This window comes from Sebastes fasciatus, chromosome 16 (assembly GCF_043250625.1).
Source record: "Sebastes fasciatus isolate fSebFas1 chromosome 16, fSebFas1.pri, whole genome shotgun sequence".
NCBI classification, from domain to species: Eukaryota; Metazoa; Chordata; class Actinopteri; order Perciformes; family Sebastidae; genus Sebastes; species Sebastes fasciatus.
In genome coordinates this window covers 25937389-25963745 of record NC_133810.1, presented here as the reverse complement: position 1 = coordinate 25963745, position 26357 = coordinate 25937389, and the positions used below count along the sequence as shown (strand labels likewise).

General features: G+C 41.2%; 1 protein-coding gene across 1 annotated transcript in view; it reads left to right on the top strand.

Annotated features, from left to right (window-relative positions):
- uvrag (UV radiation resistance associated gene) overlaps nt 1-26357 on the top strand; it is a 104305-nt gene that overhangs the window by 1611 nt on the left and 76337 nt on the right. Inside the window, exons 2-8 of the mRNA XM_074612073.1 lie at nt 4523-4640; nt 6539-6573; nt 7826-7987; nt 8899-8973; nt 9099-9184; nt 17397-17502; nt 23041-23167. Of these exons, the coding sequence (XP_074468174.1) occupies nt 4523-4640; nt 6539-6573; nt 7826-7987; nt 8899-8973; nt 9099-9184; nt 17397-17502; nt 23041-23167 (709 nt within the window). The remainder of the gene's footprint in view (nt 1-4522; nt 4641-6538; nt 6574-7825; nt 7988-8898; nt 8974-9098; nt 9185-17396; nt 17503-23040; nt 23168-26357) is intronic.

Genomic DNA, 26357 nt, shown 5'->3' with positions numbered 1-26357 from the left:
TTTTTCGTCAATGTGGCCGTAATACTCCGTCGTAACGTCTTACCAAATGATAAATAAAAATGATAATGTAAACAAAAACCAGTTATTCATTTCCATGTTTATAAATCCACAGGGAGCCACTGGAGAGGAGCTAAAGAGACACAGGTTGCTGACCCCTGCCCTAGACACACTAACACCAGTTAGGCTGCTTGTAGGCATTTTTGAGTTTCAGTATGTTGGCCTATTTTGAGGATAGGTGTAATTCTACACGTTTAATTGTGTACGAAGCTAGCATGCTTCTGCTAATGGCAACTTAACTTATGTCAGCACGCAGGTGACAGCTCAGTTGAAGGTAAACTGTAGTCATTACTGTGTAATGTTATATTGTCTTATGCATGTTATTTTATTGGGATTTGAAAAATGTCTAGCATGAACTAATGAACTAATGAACTAACTTCATTTTGCTTCTTGGGAAGCCTCAAAAAGTCATCTTCCATCCATTCATTCATTTGGAAACGACATGTACAAAGTTGACAGTTCATTCATTAGGGCTACCGATCTCAGACTGTAAAATGGACCCCTCACACACACACACACACACACACACACACACTCACATTACCATCTCTGTCATTTTCAGTTGTAGTTAGTTAGTTAGTTGGAAACATGCTATCCATGTTGTTGGATGTCTTTCTAAGACTGTGAATCATGTGAATATTGTGCAGCTTCAAGAACCAACCCCTGATCTGCACACAACATCAACCTTCTATATGCAGCAGGGGTATCTTGGACTTGTTTCAGCTATAAGCCTACATCAGACCACTTCAGGCCAATAATCCCAAGTATCTGCAGTAGAGAACCTCACAGTATGTTGCTCCGAAGTCACAGCAGGGGTGTGAAAATAAGTTACCTTAAGGAAACTGAGTGCAACTTACGTCAAATTCATTAAATTAAAGCAGTGTACATATTGATAAGGAGAATAACACATGTTATATTGGGCCTACAATTATTATTTTTAAATTCTTGCACCAGTAACTAAATCTTTGACCCTTGTTCCTCTTTTAAGTTTGCATTAGATTGTTAGATAATATAATTTAGATAATATATATATATAGATAATGTGGTTGTCAATTCAAACATGTGTGTCAACGTTTCAGTTCAATAAATATAGTTGACACATTCCATTGTTTTTCACATTATGAATAGACTGCTTACATTTAGGGTAATGTTTGAATATCTGACATGCTGTATTTAATGTGGTGACATGCTTGTAGCATTAACTGAGGAAAAAATATTGCTATAATAATTCTATATTTCTGTTAACATTCCAACCCGACTTGCTTTTTAAAAGATCAGTTTACCCAAATTGTAACCCCCCCCCCAAAAAAAAACGTTATCTCAAATTCCATGTGATGTCTGATCATGTGAATAATTTCAGTTTTATGTGTCTGCCTCTGACTTTTCTGCCGCCACCCCAATGCAATGGAGATGAATGGGCTTTTGTTTGTGCTCCTTAAAGCATTGAACGCTTACATTTCAAAGATTTATTCGCAGTGAGATTCCATTTACTTTCATCATATTGGCTTGGCAGCAGACATCTCAGAAATCTCAAAACATCAGCAAAAAAGAAATCTACTATACTAGGTACTATTACTATGGATAAGAAGAAAATAACATTGTCCCTTTGTATTTGGATGAACTGACCCTTTAAAATTTCCTCTGCATTTTTACTTTAGCTTTTACTTTTTGTAAATTGCATATGCTATGTCACATGATTGATCTCACGTGGATATTATAAGGGCATGAGGCTGTGACTAATGCATTTCTTATTACTGCTTGCATGTACATTTTGCATGGTGAACCTGTCTTTCTAGATTTCATTGATTGCATTTTTCCCCACACTCTTCTGTAGCTCCATAATAAAACATTGTCCTAGTAACATTGCTCTGTTGGCCCACTGGCTCACAGTACCAAAAGATAGACTGAGACGAAACTTAAGAGAGATGATTCATGTGGGAATTTTTAAGGAGGGCTTGTGACGTCATTAAATAAATAAACCTGGTTTGAAAACTGTGAGTATTTATTAAAAAAAACAACTTGAAACTAAGCCTTTAAAGCTGCAGCAATACAAATAACCAACCCTCAACAAAATGCAAACACTGTGCATTGAGAGTGCTCGCTCTGGTGGTGAAGGGCTGTGTGATATGGACAAAATCAAATATCACTACATGTCTTAATCGGAAAAAAATGCTCCATTCGCACTGAGGCCTAATTCAGAATATCCAAAAGAAATATGCTGTTTACATGACCCATATCAAATTTGGTAGATTGTCATATTCGGAATAATAGTGGAATATGAGTGTGCAGAGGTAAACTTTCTGACTAATCACAAGGGCTGGTTTTGAGCTCGCTTAGGAGAAATTGTAAATGTAATATAAAAACATTCAATGTAATGTAGAGATTAATTATTTTTATTACATTGTGTTCATATTTATTTTAGATTTTACAAATGTGTGCTTATGTCTACTGTAAACTTTAATTCACAGTTGTTTGTGCAATGTAAAAATGAAGGACGTTTTGTGTCACTTTATTCCCAAAAGATACATATATGGCCTAATTGATGGTATGCAGTAAATGTGATTTCAAATATTGAGTAAAATAGTCACGATTATTAGTCAAGCTAGCCGTGATTGGGTGCCCCCGGTTCTCAGCAATAATACAGAGTTACACAACCAAATATTTCACTCATAATATAATCAATTTTTATAATTTCCTATTGAATTTATCTATGACCCAAAGACCAAGTAGAATGAAGTTACTTACGAGTAGAAAAGTACAATGTGTTTGCCTAAGGCAGCCATGAAATTGTGACCCAGAGTTGCAAAATGCTTGTCGGGTCAGTTAGCATGTACTGTATACTACTGTACTATTTCATGTTGTACTTTGCTCAACCTAGGTACTCTTTTTGTGAGACTCTGTTTGCCAGATTTGCCAATAAGGCTTTTCCTAGCAGTTGGAGAGTCTTGACGGTGCACATAATGGTGATAGCAATATCCTACACTCAGTTCTCAGTTTATAAGTTACATCTAGCTGAAACAATAATATATCAATGAGAGTAGACAGTAGCATTAACTACAGCCTGCAGACTACAGACCACCAAGTTCAATCAACACTTGAACATCATAACCTTCAGGAAGGAAGGATTTATTAAACTTCATTAGTTTTAATTAGCTGAGTTTATATGAATTCTGTGTCGGGGTAATGTTTCATATCAGGTATACTCAAATAATTTTGGGAATCCCCTAACTGCAACTGTTTTAAGACAGAGCTTTGATTTAGTTTGTCCTGTCCAGTTTGTAAGGAAATGGGTGGTCTGTATGTTCATGCATTACAGATGTTCAGCAGAGGTCTTGTGACCAGCTAATCACTTTGTCACAGTAATCGCTTTGTCACATACCACCATCAGAGTTGTTTAATCACAGTGGTGAACTTATGGTGATCCTAACTTTGAACTTTGTCTAAGCTTTTAGTCACTAATAAGGGCTCTGGATATTAGTGTGGTTTTATTGTGGATAGCCCCACACATATAGTTTCATACTGCTCAAATGTACTTACAACCATTTCTCTCTGCTTGTGGTCCACATTAGTCCATTCAGAAATATGCACTCACATTAAGGGGGGGTTAAATGTCCCTTGCGGAACAATCAGTGTTTCTGTTTTTGAGGCCCCAGCCTTACAGGGAATCCCATGACTTAGATTTAGTCTCAGTATGGCTGCAGGAAAGAGGTCACGCATGCTGGTCAACAGAGAAGCTGTGCTGTTGTGACGTGTTTGCCTGAAGCGGGAACTTGCCAAAAGACATCTCTGTGCGTCTCGTGTTCCCACACACGTTCACATTCACAGGGATTCTTTTGATTAATATTCAAACAATGCGGATGTTACATGTTGTTGGATTGGTTTAGAGATTCACAAATGAGTACACTAATGATACTGTTGGTATTGTACTTGTCTTTACTGTGCATCCCTGATATGCTGGCTTTAAGATAAACTGATATACTGACTTTTGTTTTAAAAGTCTGTGTGTGGAGCGCCTGTTAATAAATGATGGCTTTTCCGTAGTTGGCTCATTGTGATTTGTATATTCTGTGGGAAATGATTTTAGAGCGAAACATGTTGATACGCTTCTCATGTGACTGTCATGACTGACCATGCCTGTCGAGTTAACTGGCTGCTTAATTCTGCCATGAAGATGTCATGCCTCTATTATTTGAACTGCTGACATTTAGCAGCCTGTCACAGCTGGTGGTGCCTCTGTGCATGAGAAATAACTGCTATTTTAAGCTCATTATATAGGATAGAAAATATGTTATTTCATTGACCTATAGGCATTGCTTTTCACCTGTCCTGGGACCCAGTCAGGATTCTGTGTCTTCAGAACAGCGTAGATAGCATTTGCCAACGACCATCACGTGATCAGAATGCAACTGAATACAACAGCCCCTGATATCTGTTTCTGTTTTCTGTATTTGTCCCCGCCAAACAGAGACGATTGCGTCACCTCCGGAGCATCGCCGCCAGAAACATTGTCAACAAGAATGGTTCCCCACTGCTGGACACTTACTTCACCCTCCACCTCTGCATAGGAGATCGCATATCTAGAGGTCAGTGTTACACACACCTTCCAGCCTGTCTCTCCTCCTCACATTCTTTTAGTAGTGTGTACACGAATGTGTCCTGGGCTACCTGGGTGGGGTCTCACTGCGCTCCTCATGTGAGTAAACGGGTAGACATGAGCCTCACAGCATGGAAACGACTTCTGTGCACTACTGTATCCTGTCGATACAACTATATTTTATCAAAATATATCTTATCTATAGGCTACATAATCTACAAACTATCAGACTAGCCACAGGAAGTGTATTATATCATACTGTCGGTGATGTGTCAGTATTTTTGTTCTGGTGCTCTGAACAGAGCTGACAGACGCCTGCCCGCCCGCTCGCTCTCATCCCCACCTCTGAAGCTCTGTACCCCCTCTGTTTCCTCGCGAAGGTGGCGGTGTCAGCGGCACAGAGGTACCAGGGGACCACCTGTACAAAAAATATATATTTTTACGTTATTAAAATGTACCCCAAATCACGAAAATGCAGGATATTACTACCGTCATTCCTGTAATCTTACGTCAGCTGTATTAGCCATTTGTTTACTATGTGTTTATTTACAAATAGAGCAGGGAAGCGACATCCGATCACAAGTGGTCACTCAGGACGCATGTGGAGACGCATTCTAATGCCAGGTGTGAACAGACGTACTTAGAGCTGTCCACTTGTGATCGGATCACCCAAGATACATGTTAATATGCCAGGTCTGAATAGGGCCTGTGTGAGAGCTGGCAGTGGGCTACGCTGCTCGGTCTGTTTTCTACAACTCATGTCGTACATGAAAACATTTATTATCCATATTATATTTCTGTACCACTTTCCACCCCAAATGAGCTGATGTAGCTACTACATTGTCAAAATAGCTAAGGTGGTCATGACAAATATGAAAATCCAAATTGCTTTAATTGTTATTATATGATTTGTGATAGTTGAGTAATTAAGTGACAATTGTCAAGCCAAAGTGTGATTGTCTCTATCAGGAAAATCCACCCTAAAATAGAAATTATATATAAGGGCTGTCAAAGTTAAGGCGTTAATAGCGCGTTCATCCAAATTAGTTTTAATGCCACTAATTTCTTTAACACATGAACGCAACTTGCGATTTTGAAGTCATACCAAGTCGTTCTAGCTTGTTTCAAAGAAGGCTAAATAACGCTCCAAACTTAAGCTAAATTTTGGTGAGGAAAAACTGGCATTTCCATTTTCACAGGGGTCCCTTAACCTCTGACCTCAAGATATGTGAATGAAAATGGGTTGGTTTGTGATGTTAATTGATTTACAATAATAAATATATACATACATTTGCATAAAGCAGTATATTTGCCCACTCCCATGTTGATAAAATTATGAAATACTTGACAAATCTTCCTTTAAGGTACATTTTGAACAGAAAAAAGTGTGATTAATTGTGATTAACTATGGACAATCATGCGATTAATTGCAATTAAATATTTTAACTGATTGACAGCCCTATTACATACTTTTGCAATGATTTTGGAAATTAAATTTAGTATCCTCTAAGACAAAATTTGTCTCCCTGAGCCCATAATGTTAATGGACATTGAACCGGTGAGCGACTCTGTTCTGTGGGAGTATTTATTTAAAGGTTATCCATTCAGATGCTTTTTTTAAACGTACCGCTCCCAGCTGTGAATCAGAACATGCCCATAATCCCTAAAAGTCACCTTGGTGCCCTCGCTGTGTTTACTCTAGACGACATTATCACTACAGCCTTTGGTATCTGCTGTCCAGCAGAAACTGGTTTAGATTCACAAATTATAGTTGAGCTGAGCTTTTATAAATTGTATTTTAGGGTATATTTAAACCAGTTGTTTGTGTTTTGTTGTGTGAGAGTTTTCTACCCTCTTTTAATCAGCATTCTTTGATGTCTTTTGTAGATTTTTACAAGAGTGAAGTCATACGAGACTCGCTGGTGAGTATACTTAATTAAACCTTCAAACGATTCACGTCTGCCTCCTGGGATAGGATCAGGATGTTGTCATTACCTGCAGTATATGTTAGTACACTGGTCATTAAATGCAGTCAGTGCCACAATAAAGGAAGACGAGCTTCCTGTATTTTACCGATGCCAAGGCTGGCATTTATACCTGCCAGCCCACATTTAACCACCTCTGGACTTGTTGTTTCACTATAAGCTTCCTTAAACTGGTTTTCAAACATCAAAACACAGTGACATGCTGTGAAAACATGCTTCATTGAATAAAAGGCAGACTTCCATCAACATGAATTGAATATGATATGTGCTGTTCCCTTACGCAACTTTCTCTCTAGGTCTGTAAGCATCAGTCATTAGTTGTGTAAATGACCCATGATTCTTTGGCTGTTCCTACTCTTATTTGCGTGGCAGATGCAGCTCTGCACGAAGCCACAGAGGCATCCCAAGGAGAGCAAGCCATTACCGTTGGGCTTGCTGCCGAGTCATGAGCTGACCTAAGCTGCTTTCCAGGCACACTGTTCAGTACCCTCGGCAGACAGACTGTATAATGCGCTGCAGGAGTCATGACTCCTCCTGTCATCCCTCCCAATCCCAACTTCCTCCTGTTGAACTTAACATCCTTGCTGGCATTCATTCTCTAGTATTCAGCCTCCGTCCCGTCAGCATTTGTTGAGGGAAACGTTTCCTGTTGGGCTTCCTGTTTTCATTCCAACCGCTTTACTCCTGTGCTTCCACTACTGACTCTCACTAGTTCTGCTTTCTACCCTCCCCCTACCTTGTGGATTGTACTTCTGCTTTTGACATTCCTCCTCTGCCCGTCCTTGAAAGTGACCCGAAGAGCAAGAGATTTTCTCTCTGATGGAGGGAAATGGTACATAATTGAATGATGTAAATGGCTACAGTGCTTTGTAGAACCAGTGTTGTCAGTCTGGAAGTTCAAGGACGGAGAACAAACTATCGTAGGGATCAGTCTTTAAGGTTAACGTGGAACAGGTTGATTCAATTACTTTGCCATGTATAGGGATCACATGATGAGATTGGATTTGACAGAGGTACCACACATGTCTTGTATAGCTTCACTTTAAGCTTGACTGTGATTATTACTAAATTGAATAAATCAGTTATTGTGCTGATCAGCTGTTATGTCAGCTATTAATGTCCTCTTACTACACTGATTTATCCTCACCAAGTGACTGCCAATCCTCACGTGTATATGTGTGTGTGACAGAATCCAACTTGGCGGAGCCTGGACTTTGGCATGCTGCCGGACCTTCTGGACACCTCAGTGTCTTGCTTCGTGGTGAGGATCTGGGGAGGACAGGAGGAACAGTACCAGCTCCTCATAGAATGGAGGGTCAATCTGGATGGCCTCAGATACACGGGACAGCAGGTCAGCAACCACACATGTGTAAACTTTATTTGTATAGTATACAATGTTGTCACAAGGATCTGTGTGGTAGGAAGAGTGTACAGGCTGCAAAGGGACAGGTGCAAAGTTAAAATAAGGTGCAAAGTGTTCAGATCTTTACATGTGTTTTACAGTATTGTACAATTGCTTTGGCCCAGTTTTGACAACAGAGTTTCAATTTGGAAAACACTTTAAGGCAGGCTGGGCGATCTTGAGAAACTAGCAAGAGTACACCATTTTTAAAAATGATCCAGCCGAAAAATCGGGCCCAGTTTTGTCAACTCTTTTCCAATGAAAGTAGCTAGCAGCACTAGCTCCAAAAGTCCCTAAATCTAGAGCGAAAGTCTCAAAGACAGCAACACTGATAGTCCGTCGCTTCAGGCCTCCCTCCAAAGCCACTCCCCCAAAATTATCATTCCGAACATAAACGTATCATAATGAACGTGAACGGCGAACATGGCTATTGTTAGTACTCACAGCTATCAAGCTAGCAGCTTGTGGAAGACTCCAGTAATGCCAAATGAGTGCACGGGCAGAGTACACACAGGCAGGCCGACAGGTAGCCCCTCCGTTCATTACATTCGGGCCGAATGAAATAGTTGGACGGGTTAATTACAGTGCTGTGACAGCCACAGATACCATATTTTTTTCTTTGTTTTTGCATTTTGAGTTAAGAGTTTTGCACATAGAAACTGTTTGTAGAAATGAGCCAAGGCAATCGCAAAATACAGTAAAAGAACTCAATGCTATTGTCATTCTTTATGCACAGTGAGACTAGCTTCAAAGCTCGTAAACAGATAGCACATTCTCATGCACAGCCAGATGCCCGCTGTCCTTTGTTCTCTCCGTCTCAGTCCTTACAATGAGCCTCTACTCCCTCGCTTTGTCCACAGATTCGATCCAGGAATCCAAATGAGATAATATTTGGATTGAATGATGGCTACTATGCAGCTGACTTTGATCTCAAGGTACGGCCTCTTGTCAGTTTTCCAACGCTTTTGCATCATAATGGAATACCCAGTCGTAATCTCATTAGCTTTATTCAGACGCTGTTTGGCCTCTGCACTGAAACACTCACATGTGGCTGTTGCAGGACCAGTCGGAGCGGAAGAAAAACAGTCTGCTTCAGGTCGACCAGAGTTCAGTCAGGAACTCCTACAGTGTGTTCTCTTTGCTCAGGTAAGATTCATGCCACGTAGCAGCATTACATCACATTATCATATCATTAGGACTCGACTTTCATCCAATTTATTGCATTATTACAAGCAGTCTTTTCTGTCATGTACAGACATTCTACAGTATATTAGATTTATTTGAACCCACGACTAGTATTCTTCAAATAGATCTTTTATTTACTCTTTTTGCATAATTGGTCATGTGACTAGACTTCCTCCCGTTATGTTGCGTTGCATGTTTGTCTTTAGCATTTGTATTCCAGCAGATGGTGCCACAGGAAAGCTGACATTTTGACCCATTATCAGGGCAGCTCTTCTGGCCTCCAGCTTTACAAAAATGTCACAAAGACTGTAGTCTACATTGTATTTGTTGGACATTATGGGACAAATATATAGAGCATTTTAAGCAGTAGAAACCCAAAACACAAGTATGAAACCGGAAAATTAGCAAGATATGTCCCATTTAAAGTACAGACTGTTGACTGTGAAAATTGATTGCAATACAAATTTACACCACAAGAAGGAGACAGAGATTTGCTGAGAGAGTTGCTTGTTAGAAGGGGAACCCTGCTGCAGTAATTAAGAGCTTTAGACGACACATGGCAGTTCTGGCATCTGTTGACAAACATGGCCATGTTGTTCCACATTTATATTTAAATGTGGTAGAATGTAAACGCTGCTTTCAGCATCACCAGGGCTTCCCCAGAGGGAAACCCTGTGGTCAGAGCCTTATCGCGTAACAACGCAATTACACCCAGTTTTAACTAAATACAGTAAATGTATATCTGGAAGGTTCAAGTTTGACGCTTCCAAAAAAAGATATAGATCCTGTCATTATGAGATTCCGCTGACATTTTCCTACTATAAGAATTAAATAGGGGGACCTAAATGCGTCACGGGCCTTTGCAGTATCAAGAAAAGGGAGTTATGCCAAAGCCGGCTGAACTTAAACAGTGCTCCCTCATCTAGACGTGGTCATGGTTTATGTTTATATGAGAGGATACCACTGCCTCCCCAGCAGCTTGGAGGAGAAAAGGCCCAGTTTGAATCATAACTTTTATGACCTCTGCTCTTGCTTCTTCTATTATTGCAGCTTTCTTCCACATCCTCTTCTTCTATCCGCACCCAGTGGGACCTTGCTGAGTTTAACACAGTTACATTGATCCCCCTCTTCCCACACACTGCTCTGCCTGCAGCTCCTCACCCCTGTCAGAGTTTTTCCTTTGGCTCGGTGCACTCATATGCACATAGTTTATGATTATGTACTGTAGAATGATTCATCAGATACTGTACACTTCAACAGGGATTATCCCCCCCCCCCCCCCATGGTACATAACCATATATACCACTCAGTTTCTGACCTGCTGAGCTCTGCCTTTTTCAAAGAGCATTAACTCTCTGAAGCATTCAGGTGGAGTGCTGCTCGTGGAACCGTGCTTCGTGTTGAAATCTCTGCTTGTGTTACTGGCTCACCTACGTGGTTGCATGCTTTGATAAATGATATATAGTAGCCACCTTTAGATACCGCTGGCGCTGCACCATGCGTTGACTTTTTCATAATGTAATCTAATTTTTATGGTGCCTCTTTGAGAACATTTGGATAAAATGTCTCTTTTTGATACATATCCACAGGGGACACCCACAGTGTCTGATACTCTCACCCAACACTCTCCTGTTCTGCCTTGGCCCAGAGCAAGGCGTCTTTCTCAGTGCGGTGCTTTAACGGAAAAGGACGAGAACGCTTGCTAAGAACGCGCTGGTCTTGATTAATGACGGCAATTTGTCAGCAGATTCAGTCTGCTTCTCAGACCCGGTTGACAAGCTGACACACACGCAACACGCCTCAGATGGAGAGATGAAGAGGGAGAGTATACATCATCAATCAGCAAAGACTGAAATAGAGGCTGAGCCACATCTTACATACAGTAGAGCCGGGCCCCTGTCTGGGTAGAAAGAAAGAAAGCCAAGGAGACGGTGACGAAGATGATCCAGCTGTTCAACAACTACTGTTTTTTGTAGACACTTTGCAGGTGCAAACATCCCTCGACTTTTCAAGTGCACTCCTCTGTCTTACCATGTCTGAGCAGTAAGAGAGGAAAGAAGACTTAATAGGATTAATGATAGAATTGACTTACTGTCATCACATTACTGAGTTACGTATTGGACTAGTTGGATATTAACAAAAAGGAGAGGCGGAAAGTGACGGAGTGGTTTACTGTTCCAGTTTATAATGGTTAGAGGCCATCTTTCATTGGCTAATATGCTCTTGAACTTCACATTGAAGTGGTGTGTAAGAGAAAGTACTTGAGTGGCCCCACAGTTCTTACTCAGCTCTCTGAAAGCAAAGAGTTATACACCTGCTTTTAGATTGTTTTAGGCCTGTCAAAGTTAACGCAACGCAAATTAGTTTTAACACCACTAATTTCTTTAATGCATTAACACAATCGATCTTCTTTCCATCCATTGGTACCAACCATGTCATACTAGCTTGTCGCAAAGGAGGCTAAATAACTCTCCATACTTGTGCTAAATTTTGGTGACGAAAAACTGTCATGGCCATTTACAAAGAGGTCCCTTGACCTCTGACATCAAGATATGTGAATGAAAATGGGTTCTATTGGTACCCTTCGAGTCTCCCCTTTACAGACATTCCCACTTCATGATAATCACATGCAGTTTTGTGCAAGTCATAGTGAAGTCAGCACACTGACAGCTGTTGCCTGTTGGGCTTGAACTTGCCATGTTATGATTTGAGCATATTTTTATGCTAAATGTCTGGGCAATATTTGTCATTGTTTTGTGTTGTTAATTGATTTCCAATTATAAATAAATACATACATTTGATAAAGAAAGCATATTTGCCCACTCCCATGTTGAAAAGATTATTAAATACTTGACAAATCTCCCTTTAAGGTACATTTTGAACAGATAAAAAATGTGCACTTAATTGTGATTAACCGTGATTATTCCTGGACAATCATGCGATATTAATCACAATGAAATATTTGAATCGTTTGACATCCCTAGATTGTTTATAATGACAACAAAACCATTGTAGATGCTGAATGTTGAAGTTTCAGGTCTATTGTAACAGTGGCCCAGGTGCCACATGGCAAACATCATTCTTGGGGCACAACTTTCACAGTTCAGCACTGTGACATTGCAGATTAAACCCGTCTCAAACTCCTGGAGCCTAAAGGGGAAACTTTCCTTTCCCCTCCCATGATCAAAGCCATATGTTGCCCGTGTTTCCTGATTTCCTTTTGTACGCTCCTATATGTGGAGTATGCATGTACGTACAGTATGTGTCAACAGAAGCAGTGCACAGCGACGGTGGAGCTCTGTGGGGGGTCTCTGATGCCACAGAGGCTGCTGAGGTGATAATGCTTTCCTGCAGGCAGCCCCTTAGGTCTGCTCGCCTGCTGGCTGGACGCTGCGGCCACAGCTCTCCGCCATGGGACGGTCTTGTGGTCCCGCGTTAAACAGGCAGCTGTATCGAGTCCACGGCTGACCTTGGGGTCTCAACCAGCAGCAACCAGACTACAGAAACAAACCGGCCTGAGCTTTAAATCACTGTGGAGAAATGGATGTGAGGATGCTCTTGTTTGCATTTCACACCTCTGGAGTGGACTTATGCAGAGTCAAGCAACCCTCATATACATGATTTAAGAGGAGCTTTAAGGTTGTTTTTTCAGTTTAGGCAGTAGGCCTGCAACACCCCTTCTAGTGTTTTCCCAATTGTCCGGCTTCCAAATTATTTTTTACACATTTTTTTGCATCTGCGTCGGCAATAGCCGTGGCCGGAGGCATAATGTTTTCGGGTTGTCCGTCCGTCGTATGGACGTACTGTACGTTCGGACCGTTCTTGTGAACGCCTGGAGGGAATTTCTTCAAATTTGGCACAAACATCCACCTGGATTCCAGGATGAACTGATTAGATTTTGGTGGTCAAAGGTCAAGGTCACTGTGACCTCATGTCCGTCCCGTTCTCGAGATATCTCGGGAACGCCTTGAGCAAATTTCTTCAAATTTGGCACAAACATCCACTTGGAAGCAAGGATGAACTGATTAGATTTTGGTGGTCACGGTCGCTGTGACCTCGCAAAACACATTTTTGGCCATAACTCAATAATTCATATGCTAATTATGACAATTTCACAGAAATGTCCAATACGATAAAATGATGAAGGGATGATATTTTGGACAGACATGGATGTAAATGGCAACTTGACTGGTTGGCGGAGGCGTACAACCGCGAGGCGGTAATTCTAGTTTCAATCTATAGGTACATTATCTCAATGCTAAAACCTCAGACGTGTATTTTCTCTAGCCTGTCTGCCTTCCCTTTTCACTACCTGACCAATTCTTCCTTGTTTTGCTATTTTTCTCTCACTCTCACCAGCATCTGTAATACTCTCCTTGCCGTGCTGTCTGTTGTTATCTCAGCTTGTTGATGTAGTGTTCATTACTCCCACCTATACCCTAAGCCTTCACCTCTCTTTGTGTTTTCTGGCTTCCCAAACAAAAGACAATAGGCGTTGACTAGTAGAAATCCATATGAGATTTTTGTACATAAAACACAATTTGTAGCCAGGCTTTTTCATCGTGTATTATTTGGCTTACTCCTCCAGACAGCTTAAGCAACAATGACTAACATTTTGAGATTTTTAGTGAAAGACAAGGTCAAGAAGCTTATGCTCATGACTGGGCATCCAAACTTCTCTACAGAGTGCGTGACCCCTCTTTGACCTTTTTGGGACCAAACATATCTCTTCTCAGGATCTCTTTAGCTTCCTTGCATCTCTGTGGTAGTTGTCATGTAAACAGGGCTTATAGCAACTCAGCAGATCCCCACAAAAAGCCTGGAGGAATAGAAGTGCATATGCAGGCGCGCTAAAGAAACTCAAGTAATCTTATCTTCCATTCTGGGAAAATGGAGACAATAGGGAAGTGAGGTGAATAACAAGTGGTTGAATGTGTTGACATTCTTTGGCAATGAGATACAGGCTGAATTCAGAAGTTTTGTTTGTTGTGATTTTCCGACTCTGGTTTTGTCTGTTTTGTCCGTGGCCGAGGTGTGATAGTGGGACATTATGCTCAATTTGTTGTTTCAAAATGTCTCGGAGCTTGTTTTGAATCGCTTAATCGGCTGTCCTGTTCACCCCATTGTGTTTGAAACATGGCTGCCGGAAATGAATTCAGTGCAGTCATTAGTCCTTTATGCTTGTTTCCTCTGACCCAGGTTTGTTTGACAAGGGCATCGGGCACACTTGCATGCGATGAACAGCAAGAAGACTGGCCAGGCCATACAAGGTTCAATACATTTCAAATAATGCTTTGGTAAGAGGTAGCAGCCATTGTATATGTCTGCTGAGTTTGAACCAGTCGATTAATATGGGATATTTACTGACGTATTTTATGTTGTAGAACAAAAGTTAAAATCTCTTCAGCTTGTGTTAACCACAGACCTTATTTCAGGCATCTAACTAAAAACCCATTGACTGCCAGACGAGGGAATCGGAAGTGCTAAAATACTAACTAATTTCCGGGTTTTAGGACTCATTCCTGTAGCACTCTATAGGTCTTTTTCACAAAAGACATTTTTGACTTGTCACATTAGGAAAAGCACAGGTGTAAATAATGAATCGAATGATGGCTGTATTCCATTTAGCTGCTTTGATTTCAGGATTCAGGTATTGTGCATGCTGATTTATTGTCACTCTCACTGGGACACTTTAATATAACAGAGCCATTGTTAGTTTTATTAGTTACACCTGTGCTTTTGCCACTATGACAAGTCAAATTGTCTGCTGTGAAAAAAGGTCTATTCGTCTGATTTGATTGCTAATTTTTCATAGCAGGGCACCATGTATGCATTATTGGCTGGCTGGTTTGCCAGATCCTACTCGTTGCCTCCACCTCTGTCCTTCTTCTTCTTGGTCACACAAATGGTTTTGGAGTTGAGTCAAAGTATTTTTTTGTAACAGAAAACTCTGCAGTGATAAGGTCAAGGATTTGGAAGATTGTCTGCAAGGAAGAAAGACCAAAATGTTTAACGTAACCAACTTCAGCTGTTGCATAGTGATGTGAATTAGCATCTCCACATTCAAACCCCTCTGTTGAAGAAACAGTGGCCTACTTGATGTTTCCCCCCATAGTTTCTCTCAGAAGAACTACTCCTACGTACTCCTTGGTGTCTTCTTCAGATCCCAGGTCTTTCTCTGGATTATCTTTGTGAGCCAGATGACACATCTACATTTGCTGATTCCTTCTCAGCCCTGATTGCAAAACTGCGGATGCTGGACCACAACACAGCGTGTAAACCGTGGCAAATATTTATTTCAAGGAAATCAGTAAAGGTAAATGAACAGAAGACCTGGGTCAGAGAGGCTGCCAGGTCTTAAAAAATATGTGAGGTCATCAGTTTCATCCACTTTCATTTAGTTGATTGTAAATCGCTACATTTACCATTTTAGATTTATATTTTTCCTAAAGCCCCTATTAAAAGCCTCTACAAGATGCCTTCTGTTTATCAAAAAATCTGGAAGTTTCAAAAGCGCAAGTTTCATCTGACACCCCTGCAGGATCTAGTGCCATGGTCAAAGGAGAGAATGTTATTGTTTTTCTGATGTTTATCTGCATCAAGGGTTGAGTGCACAGGCTTAGTCATAACTTCCTGCAGATCCCCTGAGGCAGAGTTGCAAGTTACCTCGAATGCCTCGGGAAAGGAAAGTTGTCATGGCTCGTGAGAAGGCGTTTTCTGGACAGTTGCCCAGCGATTAAACTGCTGCCTCAATGTGGGTGTAAGGTTGGGAACCCTGTCCCCTGTCGGTCCATAGGTTGTGATAGAGCCTGATGGGCAGGTGTTAGGCCGGGACTCAGGGAATGATAAGGGGGCAGACATGCGTGAAAAGGAGAGAGGAGATAACTATTCTCACCTGGGGGAAAAGACCATATCAGATTCTACCATCGCAATCACCTAAACACATGAAGCTGTCAAAACAGATTTGCCCCGATGTTCCAAAGGACTATCTCCAACTGCTATCACCGTCACCTGAGACAGATTAAAACCCAAAACTCTATTTACATCGTCATAGAAACAGTTTTTTTCCACGTTTGGGTGCCGGGAAGAGGCAATAATCTCCAGAGGGACTGTGTGAGTTTCATAACATAAAAGGCTCCCTAAGATTTGTAAAATGACCCAACCAAGCCGAAAGCCTGTTAAAAAGACTCTCTTACACTAAACCCTAACGCTAATCACATCTTTATTTTGGATCCAGATAGTTGAGCCATTCTGTGTTCATCAAGAAAGAAACATAACCATTACTGTGCAATCCAACTCTCATGGCACACAAATGGCATAGAGACATTTAGCGAGAAGTGCTAATTCCCCCTTTTGTCTGTGCTCTGTAACTCATTCCCACCATGTGGATTGTTGTCTGTAGCTATGTTGTTGGAGTCCCTCGGGATCCGTTGAGGGGATTTTTGTGTCTCTTTCTATTGAGACTTGAGACTTGAGAAAACACACTTGGCAGTGTGATTGATGGTCTAAATAACGCGCTGGCTTGTCATTTGTGTACTTGTGTTGCTGTTTCCCATTTCAGTGATGACAGTGACATGGCATTTGGCCCCCATCGTTGTGGTTTCAATGAATTATGTGGCCTTTTGACGGTTGTCTTTGCTTCCTGGGACTGATGGGTTCAGGTCTATTGGACAACTTTTCAACCCAACTTTTGATTATTAGAAAATACCAGTGATTAAACTTTGTGATATTTGTGGTTTGTGGTATTTAAGAACTTGATCAGTCTGGTCGAATGAACTGTAGACTTTTATTATTAGGAATGTTTTCAATATTGTTTATGTCCTTTGTTTAATGTCAGAACTCGTCATTAACTTTTACGGTCCAGGAGACTCCGCAGTCGGGCCGAAACAATGAAGATCAACCCCAGTAAATCAGAAAAAGAAACAAGGAGGGATAACAAACACACCGCACACAATGACTCTTCCACATGGGGACAATCATACTTCTTACGATTCCCTCCAAAACAGTCCACGCTAAATGAAATGAATTGCTGGTGTAGTCATAACACTGAGGCAGCCAGTCAATTTAGTGCCCTCTTGGAAGCACAGTTTCAACATGCAGTTGTTCTTGTGGTCCGGTGTGTGGTTCCAAACAATGATCTGGATGGTGACTTTGTGCTCTCCTCCTCCTGCAGGCTTCACACGGCCCAGAGAGCCATCAAGCAGACCCAAGTGACGGTGCAGAAGATTGGGAAGGAGATCGAGGAGAAGCTCAGGACGACTGCGACATGCACAGAGCGGGTAAGCAGCGCAGTCAAACATCAGCAACAAGTTCCAACTCATCAGCAACTTTCCTTTAACCCTCTGAAACCCACAATAGACCCATTTTTGTCTTTTTTAGGGGTGTACAGGGGGTCTTTAGGGGGAGATAGCGGGTCAGCAGTAAATGTCATATAGAAGTGGTGTACACCATCTGAAAGCTGGGAACCTGAAAATTAATTTGAGATGCAGCTCAGCACTGTGTGTCAACTTGTTCTAGTCATTAATAAGAAGTAAACATGAATTAATTAATTAAGATAAATTGTAAAGTGTATAAGGGCTAAGAACATTATGATTGAAGTATATAATGGTCATTCCCATGCTCAATTATGTCTCATAAGTTGTTGCAGCAATTTTTGGGTTGATGCCATTTGGCACAGATTTGGTGCTAAATTTAACTATTTTTTACCACTCAAAAATGTATAAAAATGATCAATAATCCCTCCAAAATACCACATTAAGACACCAAGACCTTGAGGAACACCATAGAAAAACCATGCTGTGATTTGGCATCAAATTCATTCAAGAATTGCATTTTTCAGCGATTGGATGACGAGCACTTCTGTTCTGGAAACTGCTCAGAAACCCCCTTTTTGTCAATCTACCTAGGAAAGCCATCCATCCTCTGAATGCTCTAGGTCTGTAGTTTTTGGTTGTAAAGTTTCATGAGGCTGCGATTATGCTAGAGGTCACCACAGATTATTTTATACAGTGAGGTCAAATTTTAAAAAATGACAACTACAAACTACAAAACTACAATGAAATGGCTACTATGGGGACTAACATCATCACACATGAATATAATTGGGCTCATTAGATCCACACGAGCCTCAGCTTTACAGTGATACCTAATTTATGCAATTCCAAGACTGTTTAGGGACCCCAGTATATTAAAATATGAATATACATAATTTATGAATAAGCTGCATGGTTACTACATGGTTTTTGCCCAAAACTGCATGTGATTATCATAAAGTGGGCATGTCTGTAAAGGGGAGACTCGTGGGTACCCATAGAACCCATTTTCATTCATATATCTTGAGGTCAGAGGTCAAGGGACCCCTTTGAAAATGGCCATGCCAGTTTTTCCATGGCAATTTATCCTAACTTTGGAGCGTTATTTAGCCTCTTCTGTACCTTCACTCTAGCTCTTAAACTGAACCTGCTACAGCCTCTGAAAGACAGTAAAGTCGGCCGAGTCCGCGGCAGCGTTTAAGCCGTTTATTTGATTATTTTCAGTAGCAGTCGGTGTTGCTGTTTCATCAGCTCATGTGATTGTAGAAATATGTAAACATTTCAGGTTTTTGAGAAGGTGTATTAAGATGAGGTGCAGTTTGAGATTTAATGTTTTCAAAGAGCGCTCACAAGGGAGCGGTAATTGCTGTGATCAGCAATAGCAGGCCCCATTGGCTTCTACAATAACAACAAACATCAGCAAACTGTACCGCGCTAAATACTTAAGTGAGATTTCAGAGCTTGTATCACCCAAATCCCCGGTGTAATTGTAATGTAAAGATATGTGAGAGGTAATTATACGCTTTAAGCAGCTATTGTATCCTTTTTGTTTTGATGGCTCAACTGAAAAGTAGAAAGAGCAATATCCCGTCTGACTAAATGACCAAAACCCAGTGTTTATGTTTCCACCTCCTGTCATATATCCTCGACTGGGATCCACAGCAAAAGCAAGAAAGCATATTTAACATTTTTGGAATTGGCAGCCACACAGCTGTGAAAACGGAGCACTGATCCCAGGTTTGACATTGTGTTTATTGTAAACATTCACTTCAAAAGCATCCCGTCTCCTCTGCTGTTATAAAAGCCCCGAGGCAGTGACACTCTGATGTTTTTATCCTCCAGGTAGAGTTGCCTTTGGAAAAAGCGCAGCTGGGATATGTTTGTGTCCACACAGTGTTTTAAATCTATTAGATCAGTGTTAATTTTGGCAGCTATTTTAGATTAAGTCTTAGTCTTAAAACGAAAGTGCTTATTAGTTTTAGTCACGTTTTAGTCATTTTTATCCTTCATAGTTTTAGTCTAGTTTAGTCGCCAACAACTCAAAACGTTTTAGTCCAGTTTTAGTCACCGAAAAGTAATTTGATTTTGAGTGCGTGCGTGTTTGAGACAGAGAGAGAGTGACAGAGAGAGGGGTGAAGATAAGGTAGAAGGTGACAAAAATAAAGAGAGATTTTGGTAAAGTTCAGGGATGCGACGATCCGACTTTTTCAGTCCCTATAGCGATAGTGATACCTGGGCTTTGGGTATTGGCCGATCCGATACCAGTGTTTAATTGATAAGCTGTATGCCAAATAAATACCTAGATATGAATTTATTTAAATGTTCTTTATTATTAAAATAATAAATCATACACCAGCAACTTGGTAAACAATTTTCAATATTAACAGGAATTACAATTCAAGTGTAAACCTTTGTAACGCAGCAACAAATTGGACAAATCTTAAACAGGAATTACAGTTCTAGTATAAAATGTGTATAGTATATAAACATAGATTTGAATTTATTAGATTGGCCCCATTGTCACCGATATCCAATCCAGCTATTTGAGTCCGTATCGGCCCGATATCCGATCCGGTATTGGCGCATCCTTGGTGGAAGGTGACAAAAATAAAGAGATTTTGGTAATTTTTTAATGTTTTTAAACTACATTTTAGTCTCGTCTTTTTTGGTCAACGATATTGCATGTTTGAAATCGTCACCGTTAGTGTTTAATCACGTTGGTGCCGTCTCATCATCATCTCGTCTTAGTCATGGAAAAAAGGTCATTGACAAACGTATTTTGTCATAGTTTTAGTCAACAAAATGAACACTGTACGGGACGGTGTGTATTATGTATGTGCTTTTGCACAGATCCCAAATTTAAAGGTTTACAGTGCCTCTGTAGAGTGCCGCTTTAGACAGCTGTTACAGCTGTTGCTTTCCATCACGCTCTCATCGGCTTTTGATATGGTTTGTTCCTTCCCCCAGACCCTTCACCCTACCTTTTTAAAGTAGCTCCACTATAGCCTTTTCAAAGCCCTCCCACAGAAAACATTGAGGCTCCATTCTTTTGCCACAAAGGAATCCTTTCAAAAAACTTGCCTCTGATATTTCCCCCTCAGTGAAACATTCCTTAAAAACCCTTTTCAGAGCTCACATCAGCTAATAAATCACATAATCCTCGTCCTCCACCTTTCCGTTAAAAAACCCGCCAAGAGTGAGTGGAGCATTGTGTGGCTCTTCTAAGGGTTTCCCTCTCTGCCTTTGGAGAGCTCAGTACTATCCTTCTGTGCGCGTCACAGTGAGCGTGGATCAAAGGGGGACAGCATGGAGGCCACCAGCCCCAGCACATGGCCCTTTCACCCTCTCACCCACTCTCTGCTATTAATCTGCTGGGTTATATCATGCCCCCCCCCCCCTTTACGCCTGCTGCTTATTTACTCAGCTGACCCGCTGCTGTTTGATGTTCAGTAGGAGTCAGACGGGCCCTGCTGGTCGGTTACAGTCTCTCTCACACACACACACACACACACGCACACACACACACACACACACACACACACACACACCGACACGGCTCTGACCCACTTGTCAACTTTGTCGCTCAGTGAAAGTGTAGGAGGCTCTCGGTTCGTGCCAAAGCCAGCGGTGGTTAACATGCAAGCATCAGGGAGCGACACATTGAAGGGATGGAGGCTCTATCAGTCTTCTCTCTCTCTCTCTCTTTGCGACTGATACCCCTCTCTGTTTTCGCTACATAGCCCTCAGAAGTCTTCAAGAAGAAGCATATCTGTGTTTCCTCTGATCCAGGCCACGATCACTATCACTAAGTGTGTGTGATGCCGCAGTCCCTGCTTGCAAACTACAGGGTGAATAACAAGGCTGGATCTCTTGTTATCCTGCCAGCAAGCTCTCTCCCTTCATTATCCATGTCATTCTCTGTTGAATCTCCCTGCACATTTCTTTGTCATCATCCACATAGACCCCTAAACGTCGCCTCTTAAATCTCTCTTTGCATGTTTTGAAGTTGCTCGTTCACCCCAACTTATCATTTTTCATTGCATGTTTCTGTTAACTTCCAATCTCTCCCCTTCATCTACTGTACACCACATCCATATCCATCAGTCTACGCATCCCTAGTGCTGTTCCTCATTAGATGGTTAGCCCACTGTAGCCCCCCCTCTACCAGATAGAGACATGAAGCCTGATGAAGTTGACACCCTATAGAGAGGGCAAGATGTTGACTAATGACTGCACACTGATGCTGCTGCTGGACAGGGAGTATGTGGTGAAAGAGACGCCAGCCGAGAGTTGTGGGTACAGAGACCGAGATAGAGACAGACACTCATCTGGAGTGGATAGGCTTTATTGTGGTCTCTCACTCGGGTTTGTGTACCTCAACACATTTGCGTGTGCCATGGTTCTCTGTGTGTTGGGCGTTAGTCTTAAATAAATGCAGGTGTTCCTGGTTTAACCACATTAAAATGCAATTTTTGATGCCGATTTAAACCAGGGCTGTTGAAGTTAACACGATAATAACACGTTAACGCAAATTTGTTTTAATGCAATTCATTTCTTTGACGCATTAACTTACAATTTTTAGGTTGTAGTGGGCTTTGAAGATACTGGTATCATATAAAACTAGAAAAAACCTAGTGAATATAATGGTATCAACCATGTCATACTAGCTTGTCGTGAAGGAGGTTAAATAACCTCCAAGCTTACGCAAATTTTGGCAAGGAAAAATTGTCAAGGCCATTTTCAAAGGGGTTCCTTGACCTGCAGCATCGCCCTGTTGGGGATTCTTTCACAACAATGACCGGCTCGCTGTACATTATCCCTTACATGCAGTATATGTGAGGGCTTCTGGACAATATTTGTCACTGTTTTGTGTTGTTAATTGATTTCCAATAATACATATAAGCATACATATTCATAAAGCAAGCATATTGACAAGGAAAACAAAGCTGGAAAATAAAGGCAAAGAATAGACAGGACTATTATGTACACAAGTATGTGAAAAAAATTATATTGTATAAATGTATATAAAAAGCACCAATGACCAACAACAGAATAAGAAATTAAAAATCTATACACAAGTCAGGTGTTCTGTATGTTGTTAACAATACAAATAGTGCAAAGAAATAAACAGTGAATGGATGTACACGGACTGGATGATTATGTACATGTAAAGATGACTATATACTGTATGTGCAGCGTGTAGGATTTATATTGACAGTGACAGATGATATGTACATATTTGAAACATTGTGCATTAAAATTCTTGTCATTAGTTGCTGACGGTGGATTCCGGATTATTGACGCCGAGAATTAGCTCAGTGGATTTGCATTAAATCAATGTGACATGGGAACATAGTTTGTTTTTGAGGGAGCTTGTTGGAATTTCGGGGTCTTTACGAAGGGTAATAACCACTAAAAATTGCTGTGCCCACATACTTAATATTGTTATTCATCCTCTCTCTCTGTTTTCTCTCCATGTCATTCTCTTCCGTTTGCTCTGAGCAGAAGAAGGAGCGAGAGTGCATGCAGCTGCGTATAGCTGTGCTGCGTAGTGAACTGCAGCGGCAGAGGAAGGCGCTTGGCAGGGAGATAGACCTGCGGCAGAAGGAGAGAGCGCAGCTTCAGAAGAAAGGTAAAGCCAATGAATGCACATACATACAACACTTAGACTGATGTGCCTGTTAACACCACGACACTACCAGTTTTATTGTTGTAATCCTTTCCCTGAAGATACAAAGATTAAACAATTTTCTTTATTATACCCTTTGTTAAATGTTCAGTTGTAAATCAAGTACCCCACCCAAAATGAACGTTGTCAGTATCTTTTGTTATTTTTTTTCTATGTTTTCCATGTTATTGTGTCACCAGTTATAGAAAAGACAAGTTAAAGACGAGTTTGTTACAAAGCAGGTGGATTCTGACTGCACATATCTATAAATTCAGTTATTGAAACACTGTATAAAATATGTCTTAAATCTACTCGATTTACCATTTTTGTCACCTTCAACATGTGATTTTATTGTACAGGAAACTCTAATTTTAAACACATCGTTCCAGGTGTCAGAGCTGTCTGACAGCAGCAGGTAGACTGTGTGTGTGCTCTATTACCTGTTCAGTTGGGAGTACAGTAGAGTACAGTAGAGAGTGTTGTCACATACAGGAAACGTCTGTCACGCTCCCAGTCAGAGGATTGGAGTCACTCAACACACATATACCCATAATGCACACTGCAGTATATAGAGCCATTCCTGTGGTTTCTGCAGCCTGTGCCAGGCCACTAAAGCTACGGTGTTTGTGCAGTGGTGTCATTTATTTAACCCTGTGAAGTCTGCAGCTCTTGACTGATGTCTGAGAGCTGAGGAGGGATTTACTGCTGCTTGTTACTGTTCATAGGGAAATAAAAAGGCAGTGTGGGTGAATCTTGGCTTGACAAAATGTACACATAAACCCAAACACGTATGTAGGTGTACGCAGGTTTGCTTAATAATAAACACTAACATTTTTATAATTGCATGTACCCACAGTTTGTATTATAATTTCAGTGTATTCTTCATTGGCTGCAGCACATGAACTTTTTTTTTCTTTTCTCAACTTTGGCTACCGCTGTTTCATATTTAGTTATGTGTTTCTCATGGTGCTCATAAAAACTCAGGTTTAATAGCAGCCACATACACCTGCCCTGCACAGTGAGTCTGTTGATGGCTTTACTGCATCAGAAGTACTTTTCTACTGTAGAATGAGAACAAACGGCTATTAAATCAGAATAACAAAAACAACTGAAGTTCATTATGACAGACAGAATCGGCCTGATAGTTGGAGACTAGAGATGTTCCGATACCATTTTTTCCTCCCCGATACCAATTCTGATACCTGAACTTGTGGTAACGGCCGATACGAGTACCGATCCGATACCAGTTTGATAAAAAAGATATATGGCCTGGCTCAGGTTAAACCCTTTGTAAAACATGAACACTTTCTTTTATTATTCAGTTTGTTACAAAGAACATAAATAAATGAAGCTAGAAATAAATAACAGTTCCGTATTCTCTTAGCTGTCTCCTCGGTGGACAGCCTGTGTGCTAATTTGTCCTGCGGGGTGCAATATTCACACACTCTACTAGGGTACTGCCACCCCTCGAAACGGAAGCCTTCCATACGGTACATATCGCCGTTTTACTTGTTGGATTTTCCACCGTGAAATATTGCGGGAACATATAATACAATATGGGAACAACTCTATTGGAGACTTAACTTGTCCCCGTGCAACTTTTTAAAATGTATTGTATGCACTGATATCTCGGCTCTCGTGTCATCAGAAATGGCGTTTGTCTTAAAGTGGGCTAGGTGCTATCTATAGCCCCTTTTCCACCGGAGGAACTCTCCCCCCGGAACTGAGAACCTTTTGAGGAAATCATTGCGTTTCAACCGCAGGGACCAGGGTCTAAATTAAGTTCCGGTGACATTTTATGGGGCCTTTTAACCCCGAAAACGGCCCTGGTTGAGGGATAGTACTTTCTGAAAGTACAGGAAGTTTCGGGGTGGAGTTTGCAGGGATGACCGCCTCTGATTTGTCAAACAAACACACAGCACTACAGCTTCAACGGCTTCAACTCGTGTATCGCTTCATTTATAAACAAGGAAGTACTCTAGTACTGATTTATGACGAGGGGAGAGCATTTCTCTTTGTTTGACAACATTGAAAGTTAGGCTCTGCTGTAGGCAGACAAGAGATCGTGAGGGCGAGTGGTAACGTTAGACGAGGGAGACAGCTTGATGGTGCTGTGAATGAAAGAAAGAAAACTTTTTAGAAAACGTTTTTTAGATGAAACAGGCAGACACACTGAACTACAGGCTGCAGAGTGTGTTTACTGCTGCGACCACCAGCAGCTCTCGTCTCATGTCACGTTGCTTTTTCATACATCAGCGGAATAATTAGCTTAATCTTTGCAGGTCTTTAGACCACGGTGTAAACGCAGACAACCGTGGGCTGAAGGAACCTTTTAGTTACTTGAATAGTTGACTAAAAGTCCCGGGAACTTTTGGTGGAAACCCGGCTTATTGGAACCTTGTGTCAGTAAGATCAGCTAGCTCTCTGGTCAAAGGGCAGGGACACCTCACTGAGCCACCAACCTGAGGTGGGGATGATCAGCATGTAGTCTGCACATGCATGCAGACATCACACACTCATACAAAAAGACGGCACTAAGAAGGGTTCAGGGAGAAGTTTCCTTTGTGCTGCTATTCAAAAAAAAAAAAAAAAAAGGGCCGTTAATCCTCTGCCTCTTTACCTGTCACCACTTCGTCTACAGCCAAAAGAACTCACTGCTCTCCTTCTCGGCAGCTCATTGATGGCTTCTTTCCAGACTGGACAAGTGCTTATTAAGAAACAGAAGAAGAAATTCCTTCAGCTGGTTAAAGAGGGGAAAGGTATTTTAGGATAAATTGAAATGCTGTAGCTGAATAGGCCTTGCTGAAAATCATGTTGTTTTTTTCTCCCAGACTCATAACTCAAAAGCTAAAAGCCATATGCTGCTGAGCCCCGCTGTACTTCCAGCTTGTTGTTTAACTCTTCCAATCAGCCTGCACATATTCATTTGTTTCACTATCGGAAAAAGGCCCTGCATTAATTACGGACAGGATACTCTGGGAGACAGGCGTTTACAGTATTCCATACAGCAGCTGATTTTGTGTCTGATTATATTTAGATTGGCACCAAGACGTATTTGTTTCATCTGATCTCATCTGTCATTGTGGAGACACATATGTTTTTATCAATCGTAGCTCTAATTTCAGTTTGGAACTTTCCTCTTGAGACCGTTGGC